The sequence below is a fragment of the Ambystoma mexicanum genome, chromosome 13 (genome assembly GCF_040938575.1).
Source record: "Ambystoma mexicanum isolate Mex_15411 chromosome 13, UKY_AmexF1_1, whole genome shotgun sequence".
Taxonomy (NCBI): Eukaryota; Metazoa; Chordata; class Amphibia; order Caudata; family Ambystomatidae; genus Ambystoma; species Ambystoma mexicanum.
This window is the reverse complement of record NC_090938.1, coordinates 775,170,293-775,193,474: the sequence shown is the minus strand read 5'-3', so window position 1 is coordinate 775,193,474 and position 23,182 is coordinate 775,170,293. Positions and strand designations below refer to the sequence as shown.

Below are 23,182 nucleotides of genomic sequence, written 5' to 3'. Positions count from 1 at the left end.
ACCATTTACAGGTTTCCTTTCTCTGTAACATTGGGAGAAGGTTTTCTTTAGTTACTCCCTGTCCTGCTGCTGATACCTCTGTTCTATCCCTGGGATCAGGCCCCAGTCAGTGGATTGCTGCCCTAGTTCTATAGGTTTCTGATCCCCTCTCACCTTCAGTAGATCCACGTCCTGCTGCTAACACTTCCTCGCCAGCTCAGGGGTCAGGTCCCTGGCAGTGGATCGCTGCTCTTACAGGTCTATAGATTCCTGGCTCACCTTCAGTAGCTCCCTGTCCTGCTGCTGATCCCTCTGTTCTATCTCTGGGATCAGGCCCCTGTGGGTGGATTGCTGCTCTAGTTTCTGATCCCCTCTCACCTTCAGTAGATCCACGTCCTGCTGCTGGCACTTCCTCTCCAGCTCTGTGATCAGGCTCCTGTGGGTGCTTTGCTGCTTCTCCATTCGGGTCAGTTTCTCCTGAATCTTCTTCAGCTTCTCCTTTCGCTCCTTCTCCAGTCTGCTGAGCAGCTGCTGTTTCTCCTTCTCCAGAAACTGCTTCAGATGCTCAAATGTACTAAGGATGCTCTTTCTCTGCTTCATAATGTTTCCCTTAAAAATAGATTTAAACAAACAATAGACACATATTATATGTCTGATTATTATATTAACTATCATAACATATCTTACATATAACACCTGTAGTGGTTCCCTCTCAATAACTCTTAAAATCATAAATCTAACACACATGAATTACTAATTGGCAATTATTATTTTTTATAAACCAGTTTTTATTAAGTTGTTTCCATATTCCAACATTATTCCTCATATCCTTGTTCAAATACACATTTTTCTTACGGTTGGCCATTCGTCCTATCCCATTCCTCCTTAATCTCCCTCATTCTACCCCCTTCCTTCCCTTGCCCTCTATCCCCTGCCTCCCCCCTCCTGTAGTATATTGTACCGATGTGCCCCTTCTCTCAGGCATCCATGTCCCATTTCCCCCATATCTTCTGTCACTTCCTCATGGATTCCCCACCCCCCTATTCCTGTACGTGATCTCCTCCATTCTGCTGCAATGGTCTATTCCAATCTCTCAGTTTCCCAAAGTGGGCATCTCCTAGGTCTTCCATTTTGCCACTAGGTCCCCTTTTACCACCATCAATGGTATGTGTATCAGTGTCTCTTCCCCTCTACTTCCTTCACACTCCCCTCTTATATGCAGTAACATCATCTTAGGAATGTTCCCACTTCCCTTCCACATTTGAGACACCGGCCATGCGTTACTCTACCCCTGCTATGCAGTCTTTCTCTGGAATGGTATACTCTGTGCAGAATGTTGTATTGTATGAGCCTCATCCTGGGTGATACATTAACCTCTCTTGAAGCCACTCGCGCTTCTATCCATTTTTCCTCCTCTATTGTTCCAGGGTCTCTTTCCCATCTCCCTTTCAGGTGTGTCATGGGGCGGGGGTATGTGTTTTATTTAGGACTTGATATAGTGTTGTTATCCCTTTCCCCACTATTTTCTCCATGAATAGATTAATCTCAGTGGGGGGTGAGTGTTCAGGGAAATCCAACTACCCTCCAAATTGAGCTTCTACAGCGTGTTTTAGTCTCATGTATGTGAAGAATTCTTCCTGGCCCAGTCCATATATTGTTCCTGCATTGTTGGGAATGGGTTATCTCTTTATTATCCACTATATCTCCCTTCCTTTTCCACCCAATGTGGCTGCCTCACTAGTTTTTGTATCTCTTTTATATTGTGATTTTTCCACAGTGGGGACAGTCTGGTAGCTTTCCCCTTCCATCCCATAGCGTGTGTGACTTCCTTCCTGATCTGCACCAATCTCGGTCCTGCTGGGGGGAGAGTACCCTCTTTAAGGGGGTTCGGCCTTCCCTTCCCGACAGTTTCAGTCTTGTGTGAGCTAGATATCCCCAACAAATACCCACACCTTTGCTACCAGCAGATGGGCCGCCCAGTAGTATTTCCATATATCCGGCAGTCCTACCCCTCCTTCACATACCGCTTTTGAGAGCATCCGCAGGGCTATGCGTGGATTCTTGTCACCCCATAATAGTCCTCTTTATAGTTTCGATGCTTGTGAACTGTATCGTGGGTATTTTAACCAAAGTGTTCTGCAAGACATATAGCAGTCTAGGCAGTGCCATCATTTTTAATAAATTGACCCTTCCGAGCAGTGTTATAGGTAGGTTAGCCCAATGTTCAGCGTCTTCTTGTAGTCTGCGATTTATTGGTTCTAGATTATTTTTAAGAAACACATGTTCTTCCTTTTGCACGGTTATACCCAGCTACTTAAATCCCCCTTGCTCCACCCCGAGGGGGCATTCCTCAGGGACTGCATCTTTTCCCCCCCCTGTACTGGTATTATGACTGATTCTCCCAGTTAACTCTCGATACTGCAGTAAATTCCGAACTCCCGTATGGTATCCATTACCCTCGGGCCCGTTCTGCGATCCCCTAGATATATCAAAAGATTGTCTGCATATAGAGAGATTTTATCTTCCCAGTTCCTGAGCCATCAGAACCCTTGAATTGTTGGATCCGCTCTAATGCGCTCGGCTAGTGGTTCGATCGCTATGAAGGATAGCAGCAGCGACAGTGGACATCCTTGTCTCATGCCCCTCTGGAGCGGGAAGATACGGGATATGTGCCCATTCACTCTAACTTTCGCGAGTGGTTGTGCATTTAGTAGTTTCTTCTATCTTATGAAGTTGGGGCCCAGGCCTATTGCACCAAACCAAAGACCTTCTCTAGTGCCATTATTGCGTGGGGACCCTCTAATGAGTCAGTAATACTAAAGTGTTATGTGCCCTTCTCATGGTCATCCTTTTGCTCTTCCTGGAACAAAACCACATTGATCTGAGTTCATTAGCTTGCTTATTAAGATATGGGACGGTACAAGGCACATTTATCGGTGGGTTTACCTTTTTTGTGTATTATCACTATTGTAGCCGTTCTCATGTCGGAGTGTGCCTTGTGCACAGCTTTCCATGAACATGTCCCACTTTGGCTTGGCCACCTTGTCTCCGATTTATTTCCAAAATTCAGTCGGGATTCCATTTGGTCCTGGGGTTTCACGTAATTTAAGCTCTTAATTGCCTCTTGTACTTCCTCCATCGTTATCTCAATATCCATTACTTGTCGCGTTTGTTCAGCTACCTGTGGCAGGTTTACCCCATCTAAGTATCTCCCAATCTCGATCTCTGTAGGCCCTGGGACCGCACTGTATAGTCCCTGGTAAAAATGTGCAAAGTCGTCTACTATTTTTTCCCCTTCCGTGTAGATTGTTCCCTCCTCATTACCGATGCCCCTAACCCATCGGACTTCTCCTACCTTTTCTCCGACCATGCAAGCATCCTTCCACCTTTGGACTCGAGTTCATACACTCTGGCTTCATGGCCCAGCATGCCTTTTTTTGCCTCGTCTGTCACCAATTCTTTGTATTGCACAGCAACTTTTAGCATCTCTATTTTAGATTCTATTGCTTGTTCGTCTACGTGCCTCTTTTCTGTCCTAGCCACCTCTTCTTCTAGTGTCTCCAGCTTTTCCTTTCTTTCTCTCCAATATCGCCTTATTGCCGCCTCTGCCCTTCCCCTAATTACCGTTTTATACTTCCCAAAGTGTGCAGCCATTCTTCACTGTGCCCTCATTCAATTCAAAGTATGTCTCTGTACAGTCTTTCATCTCCTCCCGTATTGTCTTGATCCCTAGGTGGTATGTGTTCAGTCTCCATTCCCTTTCCCTTTCAGTCCCTCCCCTCTTATCGTAATATACAGCGGGGCATAATCCAATATGCCTCTTGTGAGGTATTCCGCTTCTATTACTCTCCCGGTGATGGTACATTGAACCAAAAAGTAGTCTAAGCGAGACATTGAGTTGTGTGCTCAGGAATAGTACAAGAACTGTCTTTTACTGGAGTGTAACCCTCTCCAGACATCCCGTAATCCTGTTGCCTCCAAAAAGGTCACCAGCTTGGTGCGCGTCTAACCCCCGGGAGTTTCCCCCATCTGAGGACATCTATTCGCCCGTGAAGGACGTCAGTAAAGTCACCTCTCACTATTGTTACATTTGCACCATGTGTTGCCAGCATCGCCTGTATTTTGTTAATTAAGTCTGGTTGTAATGGTGGAGGTGCGTAGACGTTCAGTATGGTAATTGCTTCCCCCCATAATTCCCCCGGTCACTACCAAATATCGTCCTCCCCTTCTCTCTCCACTTGACCAACTGGAATGCAATGCTATGACTGATGTGGACTGCCACCCCTCTGGAGCCTCTGTAGTATCCTTCATGTTCCACCAACGTGTATTGACCCCTGCCCAGAAACCTACACTCTGAGCCATCAAGTGCATTTCCTGCAATAGTAATATGCAGGCTTTCTGCCTCATCAAATACTTTGTCACCAGCCAATCTCTTAATCTCATCATTTCGGCATTTCACAATCCTACATTCTCCTTGCATCGTTCCGTGTTGCGTAATTTGCCTCTGTGTTGTACTTTCCCAGGTGTGAGATCACTTGCCTTGTTGTTAAGTCAAGATGTATACCGAACTGCATTTGTGCATGTCTAACTACCCATATTCTCTCGCTCCCTACCCCTTGACCTCTCGAACAAACCCAATAATACCCCCCTCCCCCACCCTATACTTCCCCCCAACTTGAAGCATCTGTTGACCCCAAAACAACTATCGCTCGTCCCAACCCTTGATAGGGGCCTCAGGATTTGCAAGAGGGGCTATGCCTGCTGGCCGCTCTACCCGAAGTCTTGAATTTTACCCACTTGAGTCTGTTGCTTATTCACTGTTGTCGCTCTCATGCTCCCCCTCCCCACTCCACCCCCCTCCTGGGCCCACATCAATGTCAATTATTTGCAGTCTATCTTGCATATCTGCTGTTTCCTGACTTCCAACTGCTTCTCCCTTTTCCCCGTGGGGGCCATTTCTGTTCCTGCATTTTTGTTTTGCCCCTTCTGCTTTATCCATTGCTGCGGGCCGATTGTTTCTGTCCAGTCCCATGCATCAGTATGGCGCGTGAAGAACCTAACTCCCTGAGGGGCGCAGTGTTGCTGGATAAAGTGTGGCATACTTCATTTCTTTTTCCCCTAGCTACCTGTGCACCGCGTCAAAGGATTGCTGCACGTTTTGTACCAATTTGGTGAAGTCGGGGTATATTGCAATCCTTGCCCCATTATACTCTAGAGTTCCCTTCTTTCTTGATGCTTGTAAGATTACATCTCGATCGCGGTAATTTAACAGTTTGGCAATGATTTGTCTTGGTGGGGCACCTCGCAGTGGCTCCTCACTTGGTACTATGTGCCCTTTCAATTGAGAAACAATTAGACAGCCCATGTGGGCCCATCTTTCTTCCATCTGCTGCGTCCTTTTCTACATTTTTATCATGTCTCAAGGGGGTTATTACATCTTCAACAGACGATATACACTCTTCCGCTTCTCCTACTCGCGGCGCTGACACTTATGCAGGTACTATCTCCGGAGACTGACATCTATCCTTTGCTCCAGCTGTGTCTTTGCCTCATGTACGGCTCTCAGGATTTCCTGGGTAGCCTGAGATTCTGTGTTTCCCCTGTCCTCCATTGTCGACTATGGTCTTGTCTCCGGTGCTTGTTGTGTTTTGGGCCCTCCTGTCCTATATGCGTCAATCTTAGACTGATGGTTTGGTTTCTTGACATTATACTTATCCATTTTCATAATTGGGTGTAGCGTGGGTATCACTCTTTTGCCCGCTGTATAGTCTTCCAGAGAATTCCCTCCGCACTCTGTCCTGCCCCGCTCCCTCTATCTCCTTTGTTGCCGTGCCTCCTTGTAATAGCGCCTTTTTCCAGCCCATTTTATGCAGGACTTCCCACGGCTCCCAGCGCCTGACGATGGGTTGTAGTAGCTACTTGTGTTCCTTGCCGGTTGGCGCTGGGTACTGTGAGAAAGCAGAGGGTGTCTCACCCGATAGTCCCCAGGGATCTCTCTCTCAGGTGGCCAGGTCACGGCCATCCCCTTTGGATCCAGCCCCTGGGGGTGGGCCAGTGCGGGAGGATCATCTGGGTGAGAGGTCCTTGGGGAGTGGGACGCCTGATGGTGAGACGCAGTATCCCTTTCCCTCTAACACCTTTAACCCCTCCTAGCAGGTATTATACCGGGGAACTTTAACTCCCTCCCCTTCCCTACACGAGCACTGCTACACAAACTGCCCACTCTGGGAGAAAACAGACTAATACCTGAGCAATGAACCTGACCTGTCCGAATACCATGGTCAGGCAGAGTCAGGCAATTACCTTTGCCAATACACACCTGACTTCAATTGAACCACCCCACAAAGATAAAAGGCGGAGTACGAGAGCACACTTTGAGCGAGGCAAAGCACACAAAGGAGCGGTTCTTCCCAGGCAGCAGCTGAGCCGATGGAGAGAGACGGCAGACCGAGAAAGGAGAACAAGGAAGGAGATACCCTTGATCTTTTTGACGAGTGATCGTTATACTCCTAGAAACTTGAAAGCAGCACGTGTAAGGCCAACAAGGGAAACCAAAGAATCCTGCATTGTGTGTCTGAGATATCCAAGGCCCGCCTGCATGAATGACTGAGTCGGGGAGGAGCAGCAGCCGCTGTGGTATCGTCCTTGGCTCCGAGATCAAAGCCGCAAACAGAGAAATCAACACAGCCGGTGAGTTGAAGGAAACTGTACGAGACCGGTCTGTGTTGAAACGAAGTTTGCAAGCAGCAACATTGTTACACGAAAGAGCGAACGTTGAAGCGTTTGATGAAAGACGCGGGTAAAGGCCAGACGGCTGATGAATTGTTTGAACATTTAACGTGAACTAAGATAAAAAATAGCAGAGTGGTCTGGCACCGCGTGTGTGCTCAAACAAAGGTCTCCGACTGATGTATCCCACAAAGAAGTGGCAAAAGGAACTGTAATATGCCAATGTGAAAAAGAATAGAAATCAAATAAGAATGAATCAAAGTGGTCCTGCAAGGATATAAGTAAAATCCATTGCACAGTGGAAAGTCTTCGATTATGAATAAATGCATCAAGGTCTGAGCCCGGCTGAGTGAGACCTATTGTGAATTTATCGAACTGTGAAATAAGAAGAAAGCAAGAGTGCAAGGTCCGAGTCCGATCGAGGGAGACCTATTGTGAATCTGTGTATCAAAGGGGTCCGAGCCCGGCTGAGAGAGACCCAGGGTAAACAGTGCACCCGAGACTTTGTAAGCGTGAGACTTCTGAAGAGAAAGTAACGTTGATGTTGTATTTTGTATCCAAGCCATTTTACGAATGAGAGACTTTATTGGGAATGAGACTTTGTCGCAGAAGGCCCTGGTTTATATCCTGAACTGCATCCTCGTGCTGGAGAAGCCAGAATCTGTGCTAAACTCGAGTGTGCCACCTTGCCACGTGCTGAAAACATGGGGAAGGGAAGCTAATTGACCGGCTGTCCTGAAATATTCTTTCTTGAATACTCTTCCTTTTGCATACATCATTTTCCCACACCATTTGTATTTAGAAGAAGGGATTGGCAATAGGTTTATTAGCATAGGCCCTTTTTATTTTGAAAAGACTCCACTAGGACAGTGTTATTTTTGCTTTGATGGTTGTAGCCTGCTCCCATCCTTAAATTTAGGGTTAGATAGGCGTTCATCCAACCCATTGAAGTTCAATAAACACCCTTGAACTGTGATCACTTGTGTCTGTCTTCACTGTTTGATATCATGCCTTCCTTACAGTACCCAAGCCCACTGTAAGTATGGGTGGTTGTTATTAGTAGACCCAACCCCTCATTGGTGCTAGTGTCTGGCTGCTAGTGTAGTGTGTCAGCTAGCGGTAGGTGGTAATCCATAGCTGGCTGTGGTTGTCGATGTGTTCCAGAGATACTGCAGTCTCTGGTTCTATAGTTCCACTCCCAGGCGGGGATAGATGTATTAGGAAGTCACGGACACTGACAGGAGTCGGACTCTGGGAGGGCGAGGTCCAGTTTGCTTCTGCAGGTAAACTTTCTGTTGTCACCGAATCTCACGCCCTCAAAGCACTGTGAATGGAACTAAGCTTCAGGATTCAGGACTCTGATTCCAGGAGGGGTAGCGGGGGGGACTCTATCTCCCACCTCCACACAGAGGACTGTGGTGATATTCCAGCTCCAGCCTGGTTCCAGGCCCCTGTGCCCCTCTCTCTGCGTCCCAACCTACCGGTCCACTACTTTCAGCCTGAGCTCCTCCTCCCAGCCATTCCGGAGCTCACTCCGTTCACTCCTCCACAGGTCCTCCCCGACCTCCAGACTTCACCCACGTGTGCCACAAGGATTCACCTCCTCATCGATTTTGTTCCGAGGTTTAGTACTGCCGTTTTTGGTGCAAATACCTTTTGGGCCCTCAATCCCGGGGCGGGCGGCACTTCTCTGCTGCTACTCCATTTTCTGTGCAACAGCACCCCCTCACCCCCGATGGGCAATGATATATCAGCTAATGGTCAGCAGACTGACAGTAACATTCTAGTTCATTGATTGTTCCTCTAGAAATGGCCGTCAAGTTCATGCAAGGACTGGTTGAGAGTACCGGTCTAGTCATTCCACTATTATGGATCAGAATGGGTGTTAGAGGGGCCCAAATACCAGAACCTCTCTCTGTCTGGTTTAGAACATTGTTATTACCAATATGTGTACCCCCAGAGCTTTTTTCATTTGCATGCATCCAGTTTCGCCATGCTCGATTGTATATGATCTCCCTCAAAGACAGCTGATTGGTTGATCCAGCGGCCGAATGGGATTGCTGGTCTAGCAGTGGGAATTCATGCTTGATGACAATTGGTTAGCTAGGGACATAAAATACCAGGTTTGTTCAAACGAGAAAACTCTTGGGAGGGGGAAATACTGGAGAATTCATGATGGACTGTGCCGTGATTATGGTAAGTAACTAGTTCAGTATTGTATTTTTTTTGGCAATATGTGTCAATTTTAAGTAAATTAGATCAACAATAGGGGTAGTAACAGGTAAACCTTTATCAACAGGCATGAAGTGAGGTTCAAACTGAATATCTATAACACAGAAGGTTTGATGGTCCTCTAACACTCAATTACTTACCCTAGTGCTCAGAATTCCAGACATGCTCTCTTTTCTAAATTAAATCCGACAAGAAAAAGAATATTTCTTTTTTACAACATTTTTTATATAAAAAAATATGTTGAATGTTTTTCAGATTGAAGAACTAATGCATTTCTAATGCTTGAGATCTATAAAATTAAGAAATAATCTTTGTTCAACGATGAAAGCCAAGATAAAGACGTGACACTAAGATATTTTTAAATTTTAAACTTTAAGATAAGAAGCGCTGTTCTTGAGTTATCAGCATAATTCGACCATATGATATATTCTTCATATATTCATTATATGCTACAAAATTAATGGTAGGCCCTGTCATTTGTACACAGGGGATTTACCATTATGGGACAATGGTGAAGAGGAGACTAAGGTAGTAATCTCACCAGAAAATGTAATTATAATCTCCTCAGAGATACATACCACATTGAAAGTAAATAACAGTAATTTGAGATCATAACTCTTCCCCTTTTTTAAAATACTTTTGTCACCTGCAGATTTTACAAAAAGGGTGTATGTGTGAACCCAGAATGTGAGGATAGAAGAAGCAGAAATGTTAAAATTGTAAAAAGAAAAATCAGCCTATCCCTTAGAATGCTCTGTTGAATCATTTGTGTGTTTACATAGCGTTGGAAATGATATATGCTCCCGATGAATGTTCTGCAACAATGAGTTGTGAACTGAAACATTTTGAGGATTCTAAGAAACAAAGTTTCCAGGATATGGGCCCATTCTTGTGGATAAGCCTTAAACATTGCATTGGATAGTCCATCTGGACCCGTTGCTCGCAAGTTAGTAGCTTTAGCTATAATCTCCAAGATATCATCCAAGTCAAAGGAAAGTATCCACTCATGGTTTGTCACCCTTTCCTTGAACATTGTCGTTACCTAAATCAAGGGCGAATCGTGCAGTAAAATGGGCTACCCAGGTTTCCTCGGCTATGGAGTTTGACTTGTAAAGCCACATGTTGTGTTTTATTCGTAAAGTTTAACAGAAACCAAATCTCTGCACTGTTTTTGCTGGCAATAGCTGCCAACATGTGTTCAGCATCTCTTTGGGCTAAAATGCTCCTAGAGCCTCGCCTCCAATTCCTTCATTTTTGCTTAAGTAATTTCACTTTCATAATCCTCTCTTCAAGGGGAAAAGTCATCAACCATCTCAGTTCTGCTCTATAGGGACATTTTTTTAGTTGGAACTTTGAGATCAAACACATGCTTGTGTGAAAATAAACTCTGTTTCAAGATGTTGGAGTTAACTATAAATGGGTTTAACACGATCATATAATGAAACGGCTGCTGGACCTGCCCAAAAGTATTAGTGACACAACCTTTAACCAATTGATTGTTAAAGGCAACCAGGGAACTCTCATTCCACCTGTACCGGTTTTTACCAGAACCAATCTCCAAGCTAGGCCTATATATATATATATATATCCTTCTTTCTTTGGTTCATGACCGCAATGGTCCAATTTGTTAAGACCATATCATGATCGCTCCTTCTTTGTTGGAGAACCTTTAATTCATCAATCCACATATAAATGTTACTTGAGACAAAAAAGTAATATAGGCTGGGGGGGGGGAATGCCCCCTTTTACACTCCAATTGACCATGTGGAAACCTTTCAGTTCCAACAAATGCCACCAACTTGTGGCTCCCTTCTCTGCTGCAGCACCATTCTAACCAAAACAGGAGACATTCAGATCTTCTGCCTTTATCACAGCAAAAAGCTTTGGATCTAAGGCACAGATTTTTAAATGCTTAAATACCCCATCCAGAAAGGATTCAGTGGTTATCCCTGCTTGGTTCCAATATAAATTAAATAAGCCTATGACCCTCCCCGGGCCCCCTTCTGTGTTTTCCCATATCAATTTTGTCAATTGTATAAATGGGTTTGGGGATATCCAGGGTGATTAAACAAAGTCTCTTCCATTTCGACAAGCAGTTAACAGACCCGATGTAGGGCGGCCTTGTGTACCTCTAGTCATACAAGATAGAATAAGAGAATACCCATCCAAAATGGGAGGAGCCATAAACCACGTCTCCTGCAAAAAAAGAATATCCAATTGACCGAATGGATAATCTTCTTTCATTAACAGTTGTTTATAGACGCACTTGCGCAATCTGAATGACACCTGGCCTAGTAGGATCGTTGTCCGTGCTCCCTACTGTTCCCCTCCCTTGCCTCGTCGCGCCTTGAAACACTTGTGTATAGGCGCGTTATAAATGCCATATATCATATCATATCATACCCTCTGGTATTCCTTGAATGCATTTTTAGATGGTCGGTCGTTTTCAGACTGCTTAGCTAGTGGGAGCCTGATCTACTAACCAATTCTTCAGGAAGCCAAGACCAGTCCTCCCTACCAGAATCAACCACTGCTGGTTCGATAAACTCTATCCCTCTAGTTCTCAACAAATTTGTCTGGGAACATGTCACCCTCAGAGGCAAAAAATGGGTGGGTTTGAAATGAATACTTGAGGCCTTAAGGAAGGATTTCAAGGAGTGTAAGACTTCCTCCCTGTCAACCTCAAATATGTCATATCCCAGTGGGCGCAGATGTTTTTCTGCATCCAATATTGTCTCGAATACCAATCTCGATGGAACCGACAATAGAATTCTATCCAAGATGTTATCATTAATAAATTCAACCATTGCAATATCTCGAGATTGAATAGAACGTAAACTAGGAACTGCGTCAAACAACCTCAAGACATTAGACCTATTCAATGTCAACAATACATTTGAATCTACCAAACGTTCGGATAGTAAGCAATGAGAAGAAGTCGAATGGTATACAGCGGATCTCCGAAGAGAAACTGGAAGGTCAGTATTATTCTTTAAAGAGTTCGCTGTTGAGATGTCTCGCAATGGTTGTTCATGACTTCTGTCCCTACTCTGTTCAGTTAACACTGAGTCCTTTCTTATCTGCTACAAGGAGGTCCATACTGACTATTCCCATGGGACTGTTGATGAGATAATCTTTTTTGTTCCAGGGTACGAAATTCTGGGGAACGCAGAGTAACCTTAGTATCTGACACTTGACTCACTTGAGGACAGGACAAAATGTGATTATTAAAAAGTATTGGTTGTTTTACTGGACGAACCAAGTTTGGGGCCAGTGGAAGACTCTCAAGGGAAGATCCTGGACCCAAATCCTCGATTTCAACCGAATGAGTTCAGTAGACTTCCAGCAATATAATTCTCCTCTTCTGATGGTACAGTTCCAAAAATGGATTGACTTCCATCCAGGATTGAGGTCTACACTGGCTTTGGGGGAATTTCCCCTTTTTTTCCCTCGTCTATTAGTTACGTTAGGCTTCAAATCATTTTGGGCCCGTGTCTGTAACACCAATGCATGCAAGAATTTCCTAGAGCCAGAAGCCAAGGGTCTTGCCGCTCCTTTCTGATTTTTGTTTTCTTCCTTCTTGGGGTTGTTTTACCACCACCATTCGTTAAAAAAAAAAAATGTCCTGTCCATCTCAGTTATCCATTTCTGCAGAGGGAGTGGGAACGATACCCCCCTTCTATAATCTCACTGTCAGCCACACCTTCTCTGTTATTTACGGGAAGCAGCCCCTCCAATTGATCTCCCAAAGATAGGGGTTCCTCCTCGATACAGCTCGTCTGTGTCTGGGATGGTTGACTCATAGGAGCTTCATTTAAAATATCGGTAGGCAAAGGTTTTAACCGCGGAATACTTGTTAAAGAGGAAATCCATCCCTCAATAAAGGACACCTTCGAGTTCAAAGTGCTCAGAAGTGACACTTGGTCTGAAATCTTCAGATTCAAAGAATCATAACGTTTTACCAATGATTGCATAGTGGTATTCATTGCGGACAAGGTTCATTCCACTGAGGAGGTAATTGGGGCCATTAACCCAAAAGATCTTCTAGGTGTAGGATGTACAAATGACACATCCTGGATTTGCTCCAAGCCCCTAGACCGCAGTGCTTGCTTCGAGGGCTCACCCCTCTTTTCCCTCCGAGCAGGGACCGCCTCTTAGTAGTTGGTAATACAGTCTCCGATATATTAGGAGACCAATCTGGTCTTTTCCATGTGAGGAAATGAAGCACTGAAGTCTCGGGAACCTTCTCTGTCCAGATTAAATGTGGTATATAGAGTAACATTATTATTTGCAGAATGGACCTGAGCCATAAACAGTGGTGGTTCAGAAGAGATCAGAGGCACAGGGACACCCCCAACAAACTTAGCTGTTTCTATCTACGCTCCTGTAGACCCCGTTTACCCTAAGTCTAAAGTTTGTATGGTCTCTGGGGGGAACGGACCATCAACGGCTTCTATCATTATCGCTCCTGCTAAAATGGCTGAATCCACATTGCCCGTAAACCTGATTAAGTGCTCACTTGTCACAGTATTCAAAGATTCATGGAAATCCACTGTTCGGTTTGAGTGGGCTGGCACAACCCCTGTCAAAGGTCCACGCACTGCCCTTTGAAGGAAGTTGCGAATGTCTGAGGATGGCCGCTGTAGCATAATCGGCGGCAAGGCACTTAGCTGTTGCAGCAGAGGCGTTAATGGACAGTTAATTGTAGAATCAGTTGCAAGGCGAGGTGCTTGGAGCAACTTTGCCAGCCTTGTGGACTTCAATGTATAGGCATAAGACCTATTCCCTATTAATTAAGTTATATTAGGTTAACAAAATAGTTGGCCACTTACTCCTGTCTCTATACAAGGGTTGAAGTCAGAAGAGTGTTCTGTTTCAGTACGGTAAGGCCTTCGTAGGAGCTCTGCGGAAGCACCTCCCAGCCTAACAGCCAAACAGCACTGTGAGTGCACTCTACGAGGGTGCGCACGCGAGTGTGCGCGGCCCGCACCTTTTATGCAATCCCAGGTGCTTGTAGGCGGGATTTACAGCAGCCAGTAAAAAAATTCAAGTCCTTTGATAAAACATACGATGATTAAAAGATCAGGGGAAGAAACGTCTTCTTTCTCGCAGTCGCTGAAGTGATGCAGCCAAACAGCACTTTGAGTGCACCCTACAAATATTGGTTTCTCCCCTGCACCTGAAGAGCAGTGGACCTGGAGGATGAGGTAGCTTGGCGTGCATCCTTTGCTAGAGAGAGCTTGGGGAGGGGGAAGAGGCCAGGTAGTGGGCCTGGAGGCAGCTTGGCATGTATCCTTTGGTAGATATGATGGGTTATTTATAACACGCTTAATGACTAACTGTGTGATGGGTTATTTATAACACACAGGTGACTGTGTGCAGAAGGCTCGTTTTTGAGAAAGGACGAAATCCTGTTTAAACCCACCTTTTCAGCACTGCGAGCTGAACGCAGCTCTTGCTGAGACCTCATTGCTTCCTGGAGGAGGCGGAGCCGAGCGACGTCACGTGATTGAGCACGTGACATCTTTGAAACTCATATTGAGCCGAGAGCCGCCCGAGCGGCGTGACTAACTGTCTGCAGAAGGCTCGTTTTGGAGAAAGGACGAAATCCTGTTTAAACCCACCTTTTCAGCACTTGCTGAGACCTCATTGCTTCCTGGAGGAGGCGGAGACGAGCGACGTCACGTGATTGAGCATGTGACATCTTTGAAACTCATATTGAGCCGAGAGCCGCCTGAGCGGGGTGACTAACTGTGTGCAGAAGGCTCGTTTTGGAGAAAGGACGAAATCCTGTTTAAACCCACCTTTTTAGCACTGCGAGCTGAACGCAGCTCTTGCTGAGACCTCATTGCATCCTGGAGGAGGAGGAGCTGAGCGACGTCACGTGATGAAGCATGTGACATCTTTGAAACTCATATTGAGCTGAGAGCCACCCTTGCGGCGTTAAGCCCGTCGGGTAAAGGGCGCTGGCTGTTGTGAGGCTGTTAGGCGCTGGAGGCGCGATCACCGGACGGGAGACTGTGGAGGTTCTCCTCTTTGATTCCCTCAGGATACTTCTGTGTACCAGTGGAGCCTGACAAGCGTATCGAGTGGGCGCCTTCATTACACAGGTGAGACAGAATAACAGTGTGCAGTGCACAACATCGTCATAGATTATTGCTTTGAAATAGGAGCAGTAGTGCTAAGGTGCTGATCTAGCAAAATGACTAAATCAAAGCCCGCATAAGCCCGGTATGACTTGCTTAAAGTTAATACTGGGAATACGGATAAACTCCCATCTAAAACCTCAAAGAAGGCCAACTCAAATGGGGTGGATGGTGCTTCAGACAAAGGCACGATTCCGGCTATGTTTGGGAAAAACAGCACCAAAGTGACTCCTCCTACTGACAAATCGACAGTTGAAGATAGCAATCTAGCACCCCCACCCCCACACAATAACAGTGATGCCCTCGAATCCACCAATTTTAATGACATTGACAATAACTCACTTCTCGACCTGTGTCTATCAATTCAAAAATCGATGGCATCTTTAAACAAGCCTCTTACACCACGAAAGGATAGCCCAATAGTGGTAGAAGCACAAGTATTGAATGCGGCTCAGAATGATCAGCAGAGGCCCAGGGTCCCACTTAGTCCTAAACAAACAGGTAATTCAACCTCAAACCTGTCTGGCATCCATCCCATTCACCCTACCCCTATTTCACCCGTGGTACCAACTGCAGGGAGATTATTGGCTTCTCCAAATCTTTATATTGATACCGAAGAACTGGAGCATACTGATAGGGGAGTGAGTAGTGATACAGAGGGATTAAATAAGGCAGCAATTGCTGAATTGCAAGCCTCAATGGCATCTGTCCAATTTGCCCTGAAAATCCTATTAAAACTGTGTGGGAGGATCCATACTAATTCTATAATCCAGCTAGGGCTCCCCAACCCTATTGAGGACATGGATCAAGTGCCGCAAATACCGCCGCCCTAAAGGGGGACCGGGACACAGCAGCCCCGTTGGAAACGGGTAACTTGGTGGAACCTGAGGAGACCGGTGTGAAAGCACCTTTGACTAAAAAACAACGTTGGCAACTAAGACGAGAGGCCGCCAAAAATGTGGTGGTTGAGATTGCCTCCCCCTTACCAGCCACTAATGTTCCAGCCGCTCGATCCAAAAAAGCAAAAAAAAAGGGGCCGGAAAACAAAGAAGCGTACGAAGAAGGGTGCGGGGACCTTAACAAGCTGGATTATTCCGGACATAACGCAGGAAGCTACCAGCACGATCCTGGAAGATCCAGAATCCGATCTCTCAGCTAGCTCGATTGATGAATCTACAAAATGCTCAACCCAATGTGTGGACGGGAGAACTGAGGAAGAGGAGCAGCGTGATTTCCTGGAGGCAATGGAAATTGACGACCCCAATGCAAGTAAAATCTGCATTATTAAAATCTTACATCAGAAGAAAAGGGACAAGTGGCTGACAAGAACTGAGGTGTTGACTAAACTACATCTGATCCCACAGTTCCGTGTTATACGCACGGAAGATTTTTCTTTTGTGGAACCACTTAGAGTGTGCAACCCCAATGCCACAGCCCTTCATTGTTGTGTCATGGCCCAACTGATCCGAACTCATAAAAAATGCCTTATGCAGGTTGGTATAGAGGTAGATGCCAGCAAAGAGAAGGAAGACCCCTCCCTTCTAAGTGCTGATTATGTTGCATCTAAGAACAAGGGTGGCAGACCTGTCCAACCACTGGGAAAGAAAGTACAGATGGCGGACATTCAAAACACTTTGAAATGGTTGGCTGACTCACTACCTATGGTCTTACAACAACCATGAGATTATTCCTTATTAATTTGGAACACTCATGGCCACCAACATTTTCTTACTGATAAGGGATCACGTGCACTTATTAATAACCATCCTATTATTCTATTACAAGAGACTTGGCTGTTGCAGCCCATGGCCATAGATGGTTACTCTATTCACCACACCCTGGCTAAGAAAGGAATACGGGGACGTCCCTATGGGGGTTTAGCTATTGGTGTGTGGAATAAGATTAAAAGTAAAATGATCCCAGTGGAGAACAGTTATATATGTGCTGCAGCCATGTCCCTTAGAATAAAAGCTGCATGGGAAGAAATGCTGTTAATAAACATATATAACCCCCGCCCGGGTGCAAAGCATAGAGATCACATACAAGGTGCCCTGCATCATCTCCTGAGGAACTGGAAGTTAACTAATGATAAATATGTTGTCATTGTTGCTGGGGATTTAAATTGCTGGATTAACTGTGGGGGGGGCACTAGCAATAATCAGAATCTATCTAATAACAGCCTTTGGAAACAGGTGTTTACCGATAGGGGAGTGCTGGAGGGGCTTTTTTGATTGCTGGGACCTCGAAATAATTAATGGCCGAACAAGAAGGGATAGACCTGGAAAATTCACTTGGAAGAACGGGAGAAGTGGGAGCACCCTGCTGAGCTTGCAACTATTGTTAATGATATGGTGGTGAGGGAATGTGAATGGAGTGATCATGATCCCTTGATATTGAATTTGGGGGGGTCTTGTACTCCGAGAGTGGGTGTGGCCAACTTGGGTGAGCTTACAACTAACCACTCTTTAAATAGCATCTCTTGGTCGGCGAAAAATGTGCTGAAGGCCTCTAAGGCATCTGGTGTTTGGGGGATCGAACAGTCAAATTCCTTTATGCAGATGTCACCTGAACAAATTGAGAAATGGATCAGTAATTTCTCTGGTTTGCACGGTTCTTGCAAAGTGCGGTGGATGGTGGGGAAGGTGCAGCTAGAGGTAATCTATGACCTTGCAATTAGAGACAGGAAGCGTAAGCTCAGAGGCGACATTTGATTTGTCAGAAAGGGTTTACACCCCAGAGATGTCATGGCCAATAAAACAAGAAAGCTGAAGGCTGTTTATCAAATATGGCTAAAAATACACAAAAGACATAGGAAATTGGAGAGATGGCAGCTCACGGTTAGATCTTTATGCAGTAAGAACTCCTGCAAAATTTGGTCTATATTAGGGGAGGTGAAAGGGAAGAAGACCTTTAATATGGTGAATCCTATAGGCTGTGATGAATGGATTTCCCATTTGGAAAAACGGAATGTGGGGATCAGTAATAAGATCTACATTCCCACTTTTTCAAAACCCCTATTCCCCCCCTTTTACATCTCTATTGAGGACCTACAAGGCATTAAGGAACTAAACACTTCACGAGCCCCAGGGCCTAATGGCCTTTCAAATGTAGTGATGAGAAACAACTCCTCCTTGTGGGCCAGTCTCCTTAAAATTCTGTTTGATAAAACACTGTATGAGGGTCGTATTCCTACATCCTGGCAGGCTGCCATCATCATACCCGTTTTCAAAAAAGGCAGCAGGACCGAACCAGAGAACTACCGGCTGTTATCTATGTTGGACTGTTCTGGGAAGATGTTTGCTGCTCTCATTCTCAATGAACTACAAAAATGGACTGAGGGTGCGGGTATATTAGATCAATTCCAAAGTGGTTTCAGAGCTGGCTATTCCACCTCACATAATCTATTTGTTATGAATGCACTGAGAAGTAAGGCTCTGGTTCATGCTCACCCACCACTATACGCACTTTATGTAGATTTCAGGGCAGCCTTTGACTCGGGAAATAGCTCCTTCCTGTGGGAAAAATTGAGGAAATTGGGCTGCCCCGAGTCTCTGCTATATTATCTTGAGCGTTTACACACCAACAATACTGTACAAGTTAGGCTGGACAATCAGGGCGCGATGACCAAACCCATCCCTCTGACGCGAGGGGTAAAGCAGGGGTGTGTGACGGCCCCCACCCTTTATAACTTGTTTGTGTCTGACATACCTAAATGCCTTTTAGGGATTAACAACTGCCCCCCTAAAATAGGCACCTCCCATTGTCCCATACTGGCTTACGCGGACGACTTGGTGATCCTGGATCACACCTTCAGCGGGATCCTAAGGTCTACTAACCAGTTATGGCGATATGCAGAGTCTAATGAACTTGTCATTAACCACAGCAAAACCACCCTATTATTATATACTGCAGGTAGAGTTGCTAGGCCTCGCATGACAGTGGGTCTGATTGAAACTGAATATACTTTTACGTACAAATACCTAGGTGTTGAATTTGACAATAAAGGAAATTACCACAGGTGTATTCAGGAGCGTAGAACAAAAGCTGCCCAATTTACAGCATTAATATACAAATGTACGAGTGAGCAGTGTGGTTTTTCAATCTGGGCAGCACGTAGTTGTATATTCAATGTTTGGCTCCTACGGTTACGTACGGTTTAGACCCCCTGATTAATATGAATCTAGGATGGCTACAACTTGTGGAGGGTAAGTTCTGGAGAAAAATTCTCGGCCTTCCTCAATGTATCCCTATGGCCATGATTAGGCTAGAGTTAGGTATCTCCTCCCTCAAGGCCATGGTTTTGAGGAAAAGGATGGAATTTTACATCAGGTTCAACAACAAACCTACAAATAGGCTTCTCATGACCATTAAAGAGGATACTATGGCGGGTAGACAGGTAAAGCTAGAAACTCAGATTAACACCCTGCTCGAAGAAATCAGTTGGTCACCGGAGTGGGGCAGGGAAAATGAACATCTGTTTACCAGCATGCATAGACGCCTAAATCTGTGGGATTGGCAGAGTAATTTTATCCACCTCAGAAGCCTGAAAAGTTATAGTTTCATTATGTTTGTACTCTATACCTATATGAAGGCGCAACCATACCTAAATCTCTGCCCATCGGAACAATTGAGGCGTTTCATTCTACTCTTACGCTTCAATCATTTACCAGTTCTGGCGGCCCGTGGTCCAGGGATGGGTTTGGATGCTGCAGAAAGATATTGTAGGATATGTGAACTTCCTACTGAGCTGGAGACGGCTTGTCATGTGCTAACGAAATGTCGTAGGATGAGAATAAAGTACATGAAATATCTTGGTGAGTTCGTCCATAACACAGAATATATGGAACAGGCAGATTTTTGGAATCAGTGTGTTAATACCCTAAACCCTAAACTGCACCTAGCACTTTTTCAGGTGTGGCGTGAGGCTGCCACCCATTTGAAAATAAGTACAAGTGTGGCCCCCCAGATGTATAAAGGCTTTTATCTTTGGTAAATGGTTGGGTAATGTCAGTATGGAAGACGATTAGCTACATTGATATGAATATGAGGATGTCTCCTCCCTTTTATGGATGAAATATATATGTATATTTACATGTCTATGTACTAGTTCTATTAAGGATTTGATTTATTCGTTTTGTTCTGTCTTGAGTGATTGATGTGATGTGATCTTATCATGTTTATAATGGTTTTATATATCTTGGATATTGAATATAATTTTATATTTCAATTGTTTGATGTAATTATGTGTAAAGTTTTTTACATTTGTATAAAACTGTATCACATTAATAAATAATACTAATAATAATACCCAGAGGTTTCTAAGCCCGGATCCGGGGATCAAACTTGTGTTGCTCAGTGTTGTCTTGCTTCCAAGGCGAGCACGTTGCCCCTGAGCTATCCTATTGAGCTTGGGGGAGCTTGGGGCTTGGGCGTGCCGGGCAGTTGCCCTGAAGGCTGAGGTAGCTTGGCGTGTATCCTTTGGCAGTGTGAGCTGGAGCCGAGCGGCAGGGAAGTGGGCCTGGAGGCTGAGGTAGCTTGGTGTGTATCCTTGGCAGAGGGAGCTTGGAGATGGAGGCAGGGGGCCTGGAGGCTGAGGTAGATTGGTGTGTATCCGTTAGCAGAGGGGGCTTCTGGGAGGGGGCAGGGCAGTTGGCCTGGAGGTTGAGGTAGCTTGGCGTGTATCCTTTGGCAGAGGGAGCTCAGGTTGGGGGTGGCTGGGCAGTAGGCCTGGAGGCTGAGGGAGCTCAGTGTGTATCAATTGGCAGAGGGGGCTTGGGGCGGGTGGCAGAGCAGTAGGCCTGGGTGTTGAGGTAGTTTGGTGTGTATCCTTTGGTAGACAGGGCGGGGAGGGGGCACTGGGCAGGTAGGCCTGAAAGCTGAGGTGGTCTGGCATGTATCCTTTGGCAGTGGAAGCTGGGGGGAGGGAAGGGCAGTGGACCTGGAGGTTGAGGTGGCTTGGCGTGTATCCTTTGGCAGAGGGGGCTTGGGGAGGAAGGGGGGGCAGGGCAGTAGGGCTGGAGGCTGAGGTAGTTTGGTGTTTATCCTTTGGTGATGGGGCACGGGGTGGGCAGGGCAGTGGACCTGGAGGTTGAGGTGGCTTGGCGTGTATCCATTGGCAGAGGGGGCTTGAGGAGGTGAGGCAGGGCAGTGGGCCTAGAGGTTGAGGTAGCTTGGCATGTATCCATTGGCAGAAAGAGCTTGGGTAGGGTGGCAGGGCAGTAGCCCTGGAGGCTGAGGCAGTTTGTTTTGTATCCTTTGGCAGTGGAGGCGGGGCAGGGCAGTGGACTTGGAGGTTGAGGTGGCTTGGCGTGTATCCTTTGGCAGAGGGGGCAGGGAGTGGGGGCAGGGCAGTAAGCCTGGAGGCTGAGGCAGCTTGGCGTGTGTCCTTTGGCAGTGGGCCTGGAAGTTGAGGTGGCTTGGCGTGTATCTTTTGGCAGTGGGAGCTTGGGTGGGCAGGGCAGTGGGCCTGGAGGTTGAGGTAGCTTGGCATGTATCCTTTGGCAGAGGGAGCTTGGGGAGGGAGGGCAGGGCAGTGGGCCTGGAGGCTGAGGCAGTTTGGTGTGTATCCTTTGGCAGAGGAGGCGGGGCAGGGCAGTGGACTTGGAGGTTGAGGTGGCTTGGCGTGTATCCTTTGGCAGAGGGGGCGGGGAGTGGACCTGAAGGTTGAGGTGGCTTGGCGTGTATCCTTTGGCAGAGAGGGTGCAGGGCAGTGGGACTGTTTATGTAGAGTAGGCAGCGCGATGACGGGGTGTGTGCTTTACTCTCTTAGTGGTGAGCGGGCACAGACAAGTGTGTGTCCTTTTTAGCTATACTCTTTTGGTGGGGGCAGGAAGCAACATCAGGAAGCAGTATTTTCTCTGGGCTCTGTACTCTCTGTATTTCTCCTGCTCCATACTGAAATGTGCTTCACAAAGTTATGTGTTGCTTAAAACGCCATCTCTCACTGGCTCGCTTGAAAGATGAAAACATTGCTCCAAATGTCTCTGTCATGCTCTGAGAGGTTAAACAAACAGAAAATCGTCAAGGCTATATTTAGTCACACTCCCCTCTTTTCTTAATTTGTAGCAAGTACCATGCAGCCTATTTTAGTTTTTCATAAAAATATCTGTTTTATTATTTCGGTACTAACCAATCTTGTACACATCTCTCTTTACAGGGAACACATATCTAAACAATTATTTTATACACATTCATTTGGCCAGACAGAAAAAGGCCTTCAACATAATAGTTTATACAGTAAAAATAAAATAACATCTTTCTTAGACACAATATCTGGACACTGTTGACTTACAGTGTCTTTTTCCAGTTCATTTCCTTAGTTGTATAGGGCCTGTCCTAGTTAGAGCAGTGCTGGTGGTTGCTGTATAGAAAAGTCGACACAGTGGGCCTCATTGAATGGTAGACGGAGAACCATGGCGCAATTAGCGCCATGGTTCATGCCAGTAAAATACCGGCACCGCCTTGGTGGAAAGGGGAATTACTGCCCCATTCCAAGGTTGGCGGGGCGGTAATTCCCCCTTCCACCATTGCCCTTCCCCATTCCCATTTTTGCCCCATAGGGCATAATGGGAAAGGGGAAGGTGCTAATTACGGCACCGCAAATTGCGGTACCGTAATTAGCTCCCTGGGTCCCTTTGCGGGTTGGTTTTTAACGCCTGCAAAAAGCAGGCGTTAAATTCCCCAACCCGTAAAGGGACCTCGTAGTAAGGCGGTAAGGATTTACCGGTACCGGTAAAATACTGGTACCGGTAAACCCTTACCGCCTACCGTGTAATGAGGCCCAGTGTGTTTCGGCCGTCTCGTCACCAACTGTGGTGTATTAGATAAGTGGCCTTCATCAGGACGATGATGAGATTTTCAATTACACAAGCATATGTGTATTGTGTCTTATTGAGTAGTGGCCTGTCCCATTCTTTTAGCGGGTAGAAAACCCTATTATTGGGCAGAGTCCAAAATTGGAAAGCAATGTGTCACCAATCTTAGGGAGGAAGACAACAGCAACGAGTCTAAATGGTTGTGGGGATACGGAATGCACATCCCTAAGAATGGGAGTGAGAATCATTTGGAGCCCGACACCTTTGTCACGCGAGCCCCTC

At 46.0% G+C, this 23,182-nt stretch overlaps 1 protein-coding gene across 1 annotated transcript in view; it reads right to left on the bottom strand.

The window, feature by feature from the left end:
• The window catches only part of LOC138521938 (E3 ubiquitin-protein ligase TRIM39-like), a 128,963-nt gene that overhangs the window by 90,650 nt on the left and 15,131 nt on the right, over window positions 1-23,182 (bottom strand). Inside the window, exon 3 of the mRNA XM_069635111.1 lies at window positions 358-588. Within this exon, the coding sequence (XP_069491212.1) occupies window positions 358-588 (231 nt within the window). The remainder of the gene's footprint in view (window positions 1-357; window positions 589-23,182) is intronic.